The sequence below is a fragment of the Notamacropus eugenii genome, chromosome 6, assembly GCF_028372415.1.
Source record: "Notamacropus eugenii isolate mMacEug1 chromosome 6, mMacEug1.pri_v2, whole genome shotgun sequence".
NCBI classification, from domain to species: Eukaryota; Metazoa; Chordata; class Mammalia; order Diprotodontia; family Macropodidae; genus Notamacropus; species Notamacropus eugenii.
Genome location: NC_092877.1, coordinates 148922073 through 148938179, shown reverse-complemented (window position 1 = coordinate 148938179; position 16107 = coordinate 148922073). Strand labels below are relative to the sequence as shown.

At 40.8% G+C, this 16107-nt stretch overlaps 1 protein-coding gene across 4 annotated transcripts in view; it reads left to right on the top strand.

Moving 5' to 3' along the window:
* The first annotated feature begins 9092 nt into the window (after window positions 1–9092).
* The window catches only part of SH3D19 (SH3 domain containing 19), a 209560-nt gene continuing 202545 nt past the window's right edge, over window positions 9093–16107 (top strand). For 3 of the 4 annotated variants that reach the window (XM_072621235.1, XM_072621234.1, XM_072621238.1), the window contains exon 1: window positions 9162–9547. In XM_072621235.1, the coding sequence (XP_072477336.1) occupies window positions 9436–9547 (112 nt within the window). In that variant the 5' untranslated portion in view covers window positions 9162–9435. Of the gene's footprint in view, window positions 9548–16107 lie in introns of all 4 variants that reach the window. The other variant, XM_072621236.1, reaches the window with a different exon arrangement.

The following is a 16107-nucleotide window of genomic DNA, read 5'->3' as shown; positions in this document are numbered from 1 at the left end:
CAGGAAGATAAAGGGAAGAAGATGTTCTGCTGAAGACGGCTTTGAAGAAGCATCCAGGCCAGAAAACTGCATCAGATGATGTTCCTCCCCAGACTGCTGTATGAGATGGAACTTCTAAAAGGACAATTCATTGATTTACCTTTTTCTTTTGAGTCTCTGTATCTGTCCTTATGAAAGGCGACTGCCCCTTCTAATTTGTCAACGCCTCAGTCAACTTTGCTCCCCTCCCATATTCACATAAAGGGGAGATAGATGAAGGGAAGAATTCATAGAGGAAAGAAAGTGAGAAGGTATTAACTGGATTTAGATGTGGAAACAAAAATTTTAGTAAAGAAAAAAAGGAGGGAGTTTGTGAGAAATAAAAGGAGTTCTATTTCCACAGGGTTAAAACTCCTCCTAGTTTTGAGTGATAGCAGTTAATCAGAATTGTGACCAACATGGTTAGGCAAAAGGTCAGAAACTTGTGGGCAGGCTTGATGAGCTATTTGAGGGAAAGCCTATCAGAGAGGAGAATATAAGTCACATGACCAACAGATGGTGTGGCGGGAAGTTCAACAGTAAAAAGGGCTTGCACTGTTCTGAACCAATTGTAGTCTTCCTGTAGCCTTACTTGGGAGCTACCTCGTCATTCAGTGGGAAATGAATGCAGAAATTAATAAAAACTTTCCTGATTTCAAAAAGAAAAGAAAAGGAGTCTATATCTCTTGACTGTCTTTCATCATTCACTGTTCAACATCCTAGCTATTTTTTTCTTCCTATTACTACTCTAAAGATATTTGTTCTAGTTACCAATAACCCCCAATGCACAAAAGTTTTTCTTCTTATTAACCTCAGTAACATTTGACACTGTTGATCCCATGTTCATGATATTCTTTCCTAGTTTGCATTCTAAGAAACTCCTCATTCCTGGTCACCTTTCCAGATTCTTCTTCCTTCTCCTCTTGAAAATTAGACACTCTCCAACAATGACTTTCCTCCATTTTCTCCTTTTCTATCTCTAGAAACTCTTTCTTGACAATCATATCCGCTCCCTCCCATAGCTTCAGTTATTACTCCTCTACAGACAACTCTTAAATTAATATTGCTAGATGTTACCTCTCCCCAGATCTCCAGATTCACATTTCCAGCTGTTCACTGAAGATCTACTCTTAGATGTCCCATTGACAGCTCAAACACAAATCCAAAACAACCCTTTATTTCCCCTAACAAAACTCAATTCCCTGAATCCATGTTATGTTTGAGGTGCTGTGCTAGGTACTTGAGTCACAGACAGAATAAAAACAAGTCCCTGCTCTCAAGGAGTTTGTATTCTACTAGAGATATATACAAACATATAAACAGGTAATTGTATTCATGATAATTTGAGAAGATAGTGAGCCCTAGGAACTAGGTGGATCAGGAAGGGCTTGCCATAGGAAATGGCCCCTGAAGGAAGCTAGGGACTTGTATTCATAAATTACTCACCAAAGTTGGAGGAAATCCCACAATTGTCCTCATTGAGCACTTGTTGCAGCTGTTCAGTGGTTTTAGTTGTGTCCTTTTCTTTGTGACCCCTTTTGGGATTTTCGTGGTAAAGAGCAAAGATATTTGAATGGTTTGCCACTTCCTTCTCTAGCTCATTTTACAGATGAAGAAACAGAGGCAAACAGGGTTAAGTGACTTGCCCCCTTCACATAGCTAGTAAGTACCTAAGGTCAAATTTGAACTCAGGTCTTCCTGACTCCAGACCCAATACTCTTATCCACTGCACTCACATTGCCGTCCAGTTCAGTATACATTACATAATTATATCATCCAATATCAACTATGTCTTCACTGTCCTATTTATTTCTAATCTCCTCCCCCTTAGAATCTAAAATGATCCATTTCTTTCCTCAATTCCCCCATGTTTCCTACTTTCTCCCTCAGTTCAAGACCCTGTTTCTCTATCGAAATGTAACCCCAGTCCCAAAGTCCATTGGTACCGGACAGTTTCCTCACTGGTGGGGATGAATGACCTGGTCTGGGTAAGGGGTGGGGCAGAGCTGGCAAGAGCTGGAGAGTTTCAGACTTCCTCATTCCCTTTTGGGACTCTTCCAGCTTAAATTCCTCTTTAGAATACCCCAAGCTTCAGGTCTTTTTTTAGTCACTTCTGGCATTTCTGGCTTCCAGCTTTGAGAAGAAAGATGGAAGAAGCCAATCTCACTTCAAGTTGATGAAGAAAGTGACTGGGAAATCATGGAAGGAAGCAGCAAACTTCATTCTGTCCCTATTCCCTGCTAGCTAGTTTAGAGTCTGGGGAGTTTCCTCTTAAGTGAAATCAAGGACTCTCTTGGTTGAGTTACTTTATCTAGTTTCTAATGCAAGAGCTCCTTCACTCTGTATTTCCTAGTAAATATTTGGTTTCTATTTTGTTATAATTTGGATAAATGTGTTTCTTTGTTATTGACTATGTGTATTAATCATGTAATTGATATGTGGTGAGGACGGAAAGATCAGAAGCTAAATTAAAACTAATCACTTGGCCTAATAATGTTTAAGTGAGCAGACTTAGCAGACTTAGGGAGCAGACATATAATTCTAGCCCAGTAGGCCCTCTCCTTTAGGAGAGTAAAATAGCCTCTGGTCCCAACTTTCTGTTTCCCCTCCTGGAAGGAATGAAAATTTTCCTTGGAGAAAATTAAGGACGAAAGAGGCTAGAGATGTCTATTTTACCTCCCTTTGGGTCACACAATGATCATCCTTCCCACAGGTAGACTTCTCTATACTTGGAGTCTTTTCCCTACAGGAAAAAAATTTAGGATCATTCCTCATCTGAAAAATGAGGGTTGGACTTGATGATTCCCAAGGTCTCCTCCTCTTCCCATTCCTCTCATCTCAAAATCCTTTGACATCCTCTCCCACTCTTTCCTTTTCCTGAGTCTCTTAACTAAAGGTAGTACTTCTCCCTGTCAAAGCCAATCCATCTACACATGCACTGGATTCCATCCCCTCCTGTCTTCTCTAGCAGACTGTATCTTCAGCCACCTGCCCCCTTTTCTAATCTTCAACTTCTCCCTAAGAACTTATTCCTTCCCTTCTACCTCCAAATATTCCTGTTTCCCCAATCATTAAAAAAACTTCACTAGGTGCTACCATCCTTTCAAATTACAATTCCATATCTCTCCTTCTCAGCCTACCTGCTTGAAAAAGTTTGTCTACACTTTCTCTCCTCTCACTCTTCAATCTTGTGCAGTATGGTTTGTGAACTCTTCATTTAACTAAAATTGCTCCTCTCTAAAGTTTCCATTCATTTCTTAATTTCCAAATATGGTGATCTTTTATTAGTTCTAATTCTTTTTGATCTATCAACCGTGTTTTACACTGTCGACACCCTTTTCTCCTGGACACTTTCTCCTCTCTACCATTTGATGACAATATACTCTCCAGTTTTACGTCCTACCTATCTGATTGCTTCTTTTCAGTCGTCTTTGGTGGTTCATAATCCACACAATGCCCCCTAACTGTGAGTGTTCTGAACCCCCTTCTCTTCTCTGTCTGTAGTCTCTTGGTAATGTTATCAGCTCACATCAATTTAAATGTCATTTATATGCAGATGACTCCCAGATCTATATATCCAGTCTCAGTCATTCTCCCAGACTTCAGTCCGAGATCACCAATTGCCTATAGGACATTTCAAATTGGATGTTCCAGACACAGCTTGAGCTCAGCATATGTCAAACTAAACTCATCATCTTTTCCCACTAAATCCTGCCCTCCTCCGAACTTAGCTATTTCTCTCAAAAGCATCATCATCCTTCCAAAATCTCAGTTTTGTTATGTCAGCATGTCCTAGACTCCTCATTTTCGCTCACCCCACATATCCAGGTGGTTGCCAAGTCTATTTCAAAACATTTCTCACATCCAACCTCTTCTTACCATTTACTCAGCTACCACTCTAATTCAGGCCCTTGTCACCTCTCACCTAGATTTTTCCCATCTTAAACTAGCCATCTTGTCTTAAGTTTTCTCTCTCCACTCTAATCCACCCTATACACTGCTTCCAAAAGTAATTTTCCTTAAGTGCAAGTTTGACCATGTGACTATCCTCTATCAACTCCAGTGGCTTCCTATTGCCTCTAGGATAAAATGGAAACTCTTATTTTTAGTTTTTCTTTGATTTGTTTTTCTCAATTACATGTAAACAAAAATTAACATTCATTTTTTTAAATTTTGTGTTCCAAATTTTCTCCCTCCCCTCTCTGATATAGCTCAGACATGTGTAGTCATGCAAAATATTTCCATATTTGCCATATTGCAAAAGAAAATGCAAACCAAAATAAAAAATAAACCAAGGATAATAAAGAAAGTAAAAAATATGCTTCAATCTGCATTCTGACTCCATCAGTTGTTTCTCTGGTGGTGAATAGCATTTTCATCATAAGTCCTTAGGTATTGTCTTGCATCATTGTGTTACTGAGGATATTAGCTAAAGATTCTAAGAGGTAACGGTGAGGTACAAGTCCATTACATAAATGGGGGACACTCTATTGCAGAAGCAAGCAAGAAAGAAATGGAGGATGGAGACAGACAGACAGAGACAGACAGGGAGAGATCTCTAATCACATCTTTCTCCACAAGGAAAACAAAATCTATCAATTTAGAAGAAAAGTTCAAGAGGATAAGTGAAATCCATAGACCCCAAGCATTATATTCTGTAAACTTTAAAGGGATATATAAATGAGAGATTATAATAAACTGCCCTCTTTTTTTCTGAGAAAAACTATATATTCAGTTCACATATATGTTTAAGTGAGTGACTGAGGATAACTTTAATTTTTCCTTTTTTACACCAGAGGAGATGAGATTGACTTAGGATCACAGGTTTAGAAATGTAGCTTGGAAGTCATCTGGGGAAACTGAGGCTTGGACAAATACATAGTAACTAAGAGGCAGATTGACTGTAGGACCTCTGATGTCAAATCTTGATGTTCTTCCCATTGCACCATGTAATTTCTCAAGTCCTTCAAGTATTACTTTTCTACATGGCTTGTAAATTTTATTAACATTTTTATAACTATGGGGAAATGGGGCTCTGCTGCTAATGTCAGGTAGGTTTTTCAAGTTTTGTTTGTTTTTTGGTGTTTTTTTTTTTACTTTTTCCTTCCTAAGGGTTTGCTACTTGCTATGTCATTAGGGTGGGTAGGTAGGGAGTGAGTACTGTGTTTATTTAGGTGTGAGTCTGCCACACCTTTCGGTTTTTCGTCTTATGACTAAAACTAAACGACTCTTGCTCAAAACCTCTTGAATTCCTCCTTTATTAGGGTGACTTCATTATACAATTATATCTTACTCTGAGGTCAGTTTAGGTGAATTTAAACAGGTAAGGGAGAGAAGAATGTAGGCTCCTAATCCTAATCACTGGGACACCCCAGAATCACCTTCAGACCTAAGCAAAGGAAGATTCTGAATAGCAAATCTCAACTGGGTGAATCAGGCAGTATAGTTGCCCAAACACTCAGCCTTAATCTCTGACTAAGCAGCTTTGTTGAAGGTAAGTGGGATCCACCCCTTGGCTGGAATTTGTGAGCCATATCTGAAAGTTGAACATAGAAGACAAACTGCTAAGGAATCAGAACACAGCTTTCCAGTTCTCTCCTAATTCCATCCCTTTTTTCTTGTTGGTGAACCAGCAAGAAAATCCTAAATTCCCTAGTGCCTTTTTGCTCAATGGTACGGGGTATAACAAGGTTTTAATTTCTGGACTGGCCTTCAGTTCCACCAACTCAGGACTGGGCAAAACAGGTTCCATGTGGGAGCTCTTTCTTATCAGCTCAAAAGCTCAAAGAGGATTTGTTGGCCTCTTTGAAGGAAATGAACAGCAATTACTGGAAAGACCAATCTTCAAAGCTTTAGCAATTTAGGTAGTTGATTTTTCACAGACCCAATTCTCTGTCCAATGCTTTTTTAAATGTCTGAGCTTCTCTCTCAACCCCAACTTTCTGTGTTCTGGAGTTAGGTGGGTACTGGAGATGCAGCTCTGTGTGTTCATCATGGGCCTCAGAGGAATGTTCTCTTTTCAAAGAATAACAGAGATTCTCTAGCCTAGAAATTCTTAACCTCTTTTGTGGCATGGACCCCTTCTGGGGAAGTCTAAGAACCCCTAGTCAAGAATGTTTTTAAATGCAGAGAATAAAATATATAAGATTACAAAGGAAACCAATATTTTGAAAATTATTGAAATTTATTATTTTTTTTTAAAGTTCAGATCAGAAATCTCAAGTTAACACTTGATAGTACAATCCCCTTTCCCATTCCTGGTTTACTGTTGAAGAAACTGAATACCAATTCAATTTAATTCAATAATTATTTATCAAATATCTATTATGTGTCAGGTACTACGCTAGTCTCGAGGGCTAAAATCCAAATGGAAATAGTCCCTGCACTCAAAGAGCTTTTGGACTATTGGGATACTCCAGAAAAAATAAATAGCAAGTGTCAGAGCTAGATTTCAAACCCAGAACTTTGACACCAAATCCCACATTCTTTCTACCACACAGCATAATATAGTGGAATGAACATTCCATTTGGAGTCAGAAAGCCTGAGTTCTTTAAAATCTGGTTCTGCTATGTCCCACCTGTGTGACTTTGGGCAACTCATTTAACCTCTGAGTCTCAGTTTCCTCATCCATAAAGTGAGAGGCAGTCCAAAGATTTCTAGATGGAAACTAGGTGGTTCAAAGATTTTAAAATGTCTTCTAGCTCTAGCATGATTTCAGAAGAACCTGGGAAGACTAACATGAACCGATACAAAATGAAATAAGCAGAACCAGGAGGTTGCACATAGTAACAGCAATACTGTATGACGAACAACTGTGACTTAGCTGTTCTGTGCAATACAATGATCTAAGACAATGCCAAAGGACTCATGAAGAAAAATGCTACCCATCTCCAAAGAAAGAATTGTTGGTGTCCGAATACAGACCAAAGTATGCTATTTTTCACTTTCTTTTCTTTTTTTTTGGTTTTAGTTTTCTTCCACAAAATGACTAATATGGAAATGTTTTACATGACTGCACATGTATAACCTATATCAGATTGCTTACCATCTCAGGGAGGGGAAAGGGAGAGAACGAGAGAGGGATAGAATTTGAAACAAAACAAAAAAACACAAATGTAAAAAATCTTTTTTATAGGTAATTAGGGAAAAAAATTTTTTTAAATGTTAAAAAGATTACTTCCACTCTAAATCTATGATACTTCAGCATCCCATGTTCTTCAATGTTATTTTCCTGTGGGCTCTAGGAATCTACATATGGAAGAAGGGGGAAAAATCAGCAATTTATTAAGCAACTACTATGTGCCAGACACAATGCTAAACACTTCACAAATATTTGATTCTAACCACAATCCTACAAAGTGGGTGCTATCCATTTTACAGTTGAGGAAACCAAGGCAAACAGAATCTAGTTAAGTGTCTGAGGTCAAATGCGAACTTAGGCCTTCCTGACTGAAGGCCCAGAGCTTTATCCACTGCACCATCAAACTGCCTTGACTTTCAAGGGCCTGAGCTTTCACTGGTGTAAGTGCTCTGTCCACTATTACTAATGGTAGTCTGTCCACTGTCTACTAATGTTATCCAGAGTTGTTGTGGAGAAAAAAAATCCATCATCCCATGGTCTGTTATTTCTGAACTTATCTGGATCATCTCAGGACACAGAGTCAGTCATCAGCATCTGTGTCAAAGTATTTCCAGGTTGGCCAAATCTAACAGAACCTGCGCTGTGCTAGGATAGCCTTCCCTTTGGGAACCTAGAGTCACCTCTACAACAGGAGCCCTTAAGTGGAGATACACACAATCTGTATTTATATAATTTATAAATTTCGCCTTTGTATTCTGAGCACCTAGCAAAGTGCAAGGCACCGAGTAGTTGCTTAATAAATACTTGTTGATTTTAATATATAATACTAATATATAAGTATATAAAATAAGTAAAACATAATATAATATATAGTACATTTTTCTGGCGTTGGGGGTGGCAGGGTTCCAGACAGAGGGAACTCTCAGTAAGGTGGTCTACCAATACAGCTGTGCCCCAGCTCTGCAACTTAGAGTCTAAAAAAACTGACAGAGGTAATTCAATGACTGGCCCAGGTACGCACACCTAGTTTTTCTGAGAGGCTGAACTGGAACTCAGGCCTATCGTGATACTGAAGTCAATCTCACATCCACTCACATCTCACATCTCATAGGCATTCATGTAGATATTCAGTCAACAAGTATTTATTAAGCACCTCCAGTGTCCCAGACATTGTGCTGAGCACTGGGGATACAAAGGCAAAAAGCTTGTCCCTGCTCTCAAGGAGCTCATTCTAATGAGAAAGGTAACACGCAAACAAGACATAGAATAGACTGGAGATCACTTCAAAGCGACGAAGATCTACACGTCTAGTGCGCTTCACTCACCTGCCCCCCTCCCCCAAGATGCGCAGCTCCTAAAATCCAGGTTTGTAACAAAACTCAGGGCTAATCCTGGGGCCCGGCCACAGCCCTAAAGTCTCCAACACCCCCACCGCCAGCCCTCCCCGCCCCCGGCCTCGGTCACTCTCAGCCTCTCCCTCCCACCCGGGATGGCCATGTCAGGATGAGACAACTAAGCCAGAAAGATAAGGTCGGGAAAGTGGCCCAATAAAACTTGAGATAAAGTTTCCCCGGAAGTTGGGCAGCACGGCGCTGTCTCATCTTTCGGGCTGGCCAAAGACCTCTCGGCCGCCGCTCCCCGATCGCGGTCGCGGCTGAGGCTGGCAGGTACCTCTTCCTCCTCCTCCTCCTCCTCCTCCTCCTTCCCCTCCCCTCCCCCTCCTTTTGTTTTAGTGTCCAGCCAGTGGGTTTCCTGTTGACCCCGGAAAGTTGGGAAAAGGCAAAAAAGCCAAAGCCAACCCCCTGCTTCGGTCTGCTCCTCCCCCCAAGTCCCCGCTCCGGGTTCGGGGGTTTGTTTTGTCTGTCCCGGCCAGAGGTCCGCTTCTCCGGGTCCCAAGCGGGCAGCTGCTGGTCCCTCCCAGAGGAGGGCGAGGCCGGGACGGACCCGCCCCATCCCGGGCTCCCAATTTGGAAGGCGGGGAAGAAGGAAGAAGAGGGAAGGGGCTGAAGCTAAGGAGTGAGGAACAAGAAAGGAGAAGGGAGAAGGAGGAGGGCGGGGGAAAGTCGGGAGGCTGCCCTTTTCTGGCCGCCGCCTCCAGCCCTGTCCCCCTCCCCTTCCCCCCCACTGTCCGGGCAGGTGGAGTCTGGCCCACAAGTTGCGCTTTCTCTTCCGTCTGCTCCGGGCACCAAATCCCCTCGGGCCCCAGCGCAGTCCAGGCGCGAGGGGCCGAGTCAGGACGGGCTGGGCAGGCTCGCCCGATGGGGGCTCCCGGCTGGTAGAGGCTGGCCCTCTCCCTCCCTTCCTGCTGTTCCCAGTGTGCGCCCCAGCGTAGCCGATGGCTGAAGCCCGACGGCTGGAGGACGAAGAGGAAGAGCTGCGGGAGCGCAGAGAGCTCGGAGCCCCCAGGAGAGCCCGGGGCCGAGCTCACTCCAGTCACTCCGCGGCAGGTAAGGAGCGGAGCAGAGAAGAGCGGAAGGAGGGAAGGAGGGTGCGGGCGGGCTGCTTCAGATCGGCGGGCACTCCGATGCCAGGGCGTCGGGCTCCCCGGCCCCTCCATCTGCTCCGGCTGGCGTGCGCTCCTGGGCACTCGCGCCGAGACTTTTAACTCTGGCCTGGGAGTGGCTGGAGGTGAACTGGGTGGGGGGAGGAAGGAGGAGGAGGGGATAGGCAGCTCCCCACCCCCTTTTTAAACAACATCACCAAAACCATTAATATTTTTTGTATCCGCGTTTGAGAGAGACCATCAGCCCACCGGTTTTCAGAGAGGTCAGCCTTTAATAAGGCATGGTTCTGGAGCTGAAAAGGTCCGGTGCCGTTTGCCCCCCAAGGCAGCCCTCATCCATCTCCTTCCTTATTTCTACCACCAGCGTCTGTTCAACTTAATTTGCCCGACCGGACCTGCAAAAATGCTGTTTCTATCTCTTTGAGTGTATTAGAAGTTTAAAATTGGTTTACTTCATTAAAAAAGGGGGGGGGGGGGGGAATGAACATAAGTAGAGAAAAGGCCCGGTGTGTTTCAGTGCAACACAGAGCAAAGTTTGGGGTCAGAGGCTTTGGCTCTCAATCACATCAGCTCTGTTTACTGTGTGAATGAACCTTGGCCATGGATTTATAACACTCTCGACCTGAGAGGCGTACATAGAGTCATAGATTTTGACCTGGAAGGGACCTTTGAGATCCTCCAGTCCAGCCTCGTCATTTTACATTCGAGGAAACCGAGGCCCAAAAGTTAAGTGATTCCGCCAAGGATGTTTGTTTCCTCATGTATAAGGAATCAAACTCACATACAAAGGTATACCTGAAGGGCATATGTTGACATAGAAAAACACAAATTAACATTCTATTGTATTGTATTTTTATTAAATATTTCTCCATTTCATTTGAATCTGATTGGGGCTTCACTCTGGAATTTGAAGGCTAAACCCAATTTTGACACCTCTGGCTCTCCATGACCTGAAAGGTCTCTTCCATTCCTAAATCCAAAGAGCTAGGATTCAAACTCTTGTCCTCTTTCTCCAAATCCACAGATCTTTCTACATCACATTACTGCTTCTGTTTTCTTCATCTGCAAAATGAGGGAATTTTCTCTATGGATATTTCTAGTTCTGCAACATGCATATTTTATGGACTAAGAATTTTACAGAAGTCAGCTTTCAGGTCATGTATTTGGAGTGCTGCATGGATCAAATACTTGAGCTTATAGGTGGAAGAGTGAATACATCTGGATCCCCATCCCTTCCTCCTATCCCTAAGACTTTTCTTGGTATGTAATAGAGAGGAAATTCAGCAGCTAGTGAATCTCACCATGTAAGCTGAATTTATTAAAAAAAACAAAAAAAACCCAAAAAACACCACCAACAAAATAAAACAGCCAGGGAAAAGTAAGGAAACAAAAGAGGGATAAGGAAGAGGAAGCAATTGAATAATATATCAAAGGCTCATATTGTAAGAGAGAAAGCAGAATGTGGTATAAACATTCCATAACCCAGGGAGCCAGCTTGGAGTCCTTTCATTCCGTTGGCTAGACAGAAAAAAAGGATTGTGGACCTTTGCTAAGCACTCAGAAAATTATAATATATCAGGGAGAGGAGAGGAGGGGAGAATGGGTGCAGAAAAATATTGTGGCAAAGGAAAGGGAAGATCTTGGAATCTGAGTGTGTTCTCCATCTATTGTAGTAGTACTCTTTTTCCCCTTAGAACTAAAAAGTGGCTCAAATCTGACCTTTTTAAGAGTTATGCCTAGACAGATTATTACACCCTTTTCCTAACTGTCATGACCAACTATATTTGATCATTCAGGTTTATTTTAAAAAATAGTTGGTAGTATAAGCTTATGTATAGCAAACAAGTGTGTGTAAAGAAGCATGCAAATAAGTATGTATGTATGTGTGTGTATGCATATTTCAGGGAGTAGTGATATAATAAAAATTCTAAGTTTTGAAGAATATGTTTCTCATTTGTTTTGAAGAATATGTTTCTCATTTGCATTACTGATCAAAACCATGGGTAACTGAATTTTTACAACCTTCTGCAAATTGCTTTGCTTCCCTGAACGGAACTATATTCTAAATATCGTTGTTTGGGATAAGACTAAAAGTGATTTTATATATGTGTGCGTATATGTATATATATGTGTATGTATGTGTATATAAACACATACATACTCTGTGTCTGTGTGTGTTTGACCACCTACTAGCAACATGTGTAACTATTTCAAGGCTTCAGGCAGGGATGTTTTTTATCTTATTTCTTCTAACTCCTTTAATTTCTGAAGGCTGCTGGGTGTTTATCTTGGTTTGGCGAGCTTTTTGTGTAAAGGATATGTTACAATACTTGTCCTTTGTGAATTCCGAAATCTTGCTTTATAAAGTTTTAAAATCTTACTGTGTTGGACATTATGAAGAGGAGAAGATCTAGATATTGCAGGATAGAAAGAGGGACAAACTGAACTTCTTTGATTTTTATCCCCCTTAGAATCACCCATTTGATATTAATTCCATCTCTTTAGGCTTCTCTACAAGAGATCTTTATCATCCTTTCCACTTACTGGCTAGTGCGCTGCACAGACAGTCTCACATTCCTTACCAAGCTTGGAGATTTGTTGGTTATGTCTGAGTGAGAGTCCATATTCTCACAAAGCAGCAGTGAGAAGGATGTGGTGTGTGCCAAAGTCTTCGGGGATTTAAATTTTAATCATCTCTTCTCACCATTTCTCTCTCTGTAGCCTCCCCAACTATGCCAGTCTTCATCAGTTTGTGCCTTCTTTTTTGAGCTACTGTGGTTCAGAATACACAGTTTAGCATCTTTTTGTTATAGGCTACCCTGATTTCTCTCAGCGGGATTATAAACTCTTAGAAGAGGAGAGCTCTGTCTAGGCTTCCTTTGTATCTCCTGAACATCCAAAAGAGTGCTGTGCAAATAGAGAGGGAGTCACTAAGGACCAATGGGTTAATCAGTCCCCAGTAGCTAACAAAGTAAATGCCTATCAGTTGGGGAATGGATAAACAAGGTATGGTCTGTGAATGTAATGGAATCTTACTGTGCTGTAAAACAGTGAATACAGAGAAGCATGGAAAAATTTATATGAACTGATACAAAGTGAAGTAAGAAGAACCGTGAAAACAATATATACATTCACTATAACTGTAAATTAAAAGCGCATCAGCAACAAAACAATCATGACTGAATCCTGGGGAACTATAATGAATAAGCTTGACCCTAAAGAACAGATGTGAGAAAGCACCTTCCTCTCCTTTGTAAGGTGGGGGACTGCAGGTGCGGAGCACTGAACGTATCAGAATTATTCATTCTGTGCCTTAGTTTTACTGAACTGTTTTTTCCCCCTTTTTGTGCTTTGGGGCTACACTGGGAAATGTAGGTGAAGTAAAATGAAAAGATAACAGTAAAAAATTATTTTTAAAAAAATCCATTAATATCTTAGTGGAAATGTGTGAAAAGCACGGGTGTAATAAGTGCAAACTGCTCTGAATTGTTTCTTGTACAACTGAACATCAGTTAAATAGTAAATATTCACTAATATTGATGTTTACTATTTCACTCAGTAATTTTCAGAATCCTTTGCTCCTAAATATGGTTATAAGACCATAAGTAAGATTTTTATAATATTAGCGTTTGACTTGCTTTTAAAAATCTGAATCCAAATGTTGCCTTGACAACCTCCAGTTTTTCTCTGAAACGTGTTAAAAATCATTCAGTGACAAAACAATAGACATTTAGTAAACATTTATTGTGCTGAATACTTTGCTAGGGTTTTGATTATGCAGCTAAGGACCATAGATTGAGATACAGAAAGAACCTTTTAGAATCTCTTTATTTCCTTGAAAATGACACTCAACTATCTTTTGTGAAGCCTTTCTTGGTTCTCCCCAGCTGCTAGTGCCCTCCTGAATCCCAAGTTACCTTGTATCTGTTTTGTATCTCTTTATGTACATGTTTCTTTCAGTAGAATGTAAGCTTCTGGGGACAGGGGCTGTTTCATTTGTCCTTGTATCCTTAGTACTTAGTGTGGTGCCTCGGTACTGAGCAGACACTTAAATCATTAATTGGTGATTGGTTTGGTCCAACTCTTTCATTTCACAGATGAGAAAACTGAGACGAAGGAAGGTTAAGTTAGTTATTCAAGGTTACGCTGGCAGGAAGTGGCAAAGCTTAGATATGGGCCTGGGTACTCCTCGCTCCCCCCATTGTTGTTCATTGCTCTAGGCTGGATGCTATCTGGAGTAGAGGTATCAAATAGCTGCTGGAACCAGATTTAAATGTAACTGAGAAATATTTAACAAAATAAATAAAAATACAATAGAACATAGATGATATTAACATGTGGTTTTCTAAATCAATGTGAAGCCCACCAAGATCCTTATGTATGATTTAATCATTCCAGTTCTATTTGAGCTTGACAACAATGGTTTAGAGCCTACAATCTAACACAGTTAAAAACAAAAACAAATTTGTAAACCCCAGGTTAAGAATAGAAAAATAAGATAATAAGAAGAAGAATTTTCTTTTTGTTTGGTACTGTAAGTTCGTCTGTGTTGAGAATTCTGGACATAGAGGTTCTCTCCACCATTGCAGTTAAAACTCCTGAAATTTACAGTCTGAGTTGCTTTTAGATACTGAAAGAGTTAAGTGACTTGTCCAAGGTCTCAAAGCTACAGTGTCAGAAGCAGTACTTGAATTCAGGTCTTTCAGACTCCAAGGCTGGTTCTCTGTTCATCGTACCACCTCTCCGTTTGTAATTCTTCTAGATTGTGTGTGTGTGTGTGTGTGTATGTGTGCACTTGAATACATTCATGTGCATGCATTTAGTTGTGTCCAGTGTGTTTCTGGTAGTGCTGACCCCAATGTGTATCCCTTTAGGTCAAGGGTTTTTAATCTGGGGTCCATGAACTTGTTTTTTGAAATATTTTTAAAACTACATTTAAATATAATTGGTTTCCTTTGTACTCCTATGTATTTTATTTTATGCATTTGAGAACATTATTCTGAGAAGGGGTTGATAGTTTAAACAGCCTGCCAAAGGGGTCTGTGCCAAAAAAGATTAAGAACTCTTGATTTGGATCTTTCCCTATTTCCCTGTGTTCCTGTGATTTTTTAAAAGAAAGCATTCAAAGGTAGTGAGTTATGAGGAATCAGAGGCTGTTTTCTGAGAACCTTCCACTCAGTGGGAAAAGCTTGGGGGCTTAATTTTTAATTTTCTTCGTATTAAGATTTGCAAATAACAAATACTCCTTTGAACCTCGTGCTGGATTAATAATCTAGAACCAGTAGGGCATACAAGCATGCTACTATTCTATGGATTAATTCAAATTTAAGTGGGTCACAGGTGTGCTAGAGGGTCATGGTTCTCAAGCCTTTTTTCTCAGAGATCATTTAAACACAGCTGCCATTGTGTGTGAGCATAGGAGAAGTAACTAGCCATTGTAAGGGGTGCTGAGCGTGATGTTGTAGTCGTTAGCATGAGGCAAATGAATTACGAGCTGCTGTCCCTGAGCCAGTAGAACCAAACCATTTCCTTCCTCTCTACCTTCTTGTCACAGACATCTAGTAAGCCCCTGCTGTGTGCAAGACACTGGACTAGGCTTTGGAGATTATAAAGATGATAAAAGATGCAATCTCAAGGAACTTTGAAGTCCAGCAGGGGAGGTAATGTGTCAAGGCTTTATGATTTCATCGGTGTGAACACACTCTGCATAAGTTCAGATTACAATCAATATCATTCTCTGTTCCTCTTTTAATTATCATGTATTAAATTTATCTGTTTAATGTATTTACCCCTCTGCTCTCCTCTGTAGAATGGAAGCACTTCAGGGCAGTGAATATTTTTTGTCGTTTTTGTATCTGCTGCCTTGGGAATCAGAAAGACCTAGGTTCAGGTTCAGATCCTGACACAGAGTAAACGTGAGATCCTGGGCAATTCACTTAAAACAGGTAATGTCCCCAAGTAACTCTGTTAGATTGTAAATTAGTCTTCAGGAATTAAGGCAGCCAAAGCAAACAAATCTTATTAGCCTCTTTGGAGTGTCAAACTAGACTCGTCACAGTCTGGCTCATTATTATTTCCCTTCATGTACTGGACATTCTAGCCTGTCTCCTATATGTTCTCTTGTGTGCCTAGAATACACTCCTTCTTCACCTAGGCTCTTAGAATATTTCACTTTCTTTGAGGCTTAGCTCATGGGCCATCTCCTGAGGAAAGCTTTTTCTGATGCTTGTAATCCTTAGTTTTTTCTCCCTCTTCTTCTTATTATCATGCATATATTCATCTGTTTATAGATGAGATTCTCCCAATAGAATGTAAGCTCTTGAGGGCAGTCATTCAAAAAACATTTTGTTTTTATCTCCAGGGCTTAGCATAGCACTGTGAATGAAATTGGTCCTTGATATGAGTTTGGTTAGTTTGGATGGAGTAAGATAGGTTTTCAGATAAGAGATATACATAAATTTTCCTGGGACTACAAAATACATATTTGTTAATTTATTTTGGAAT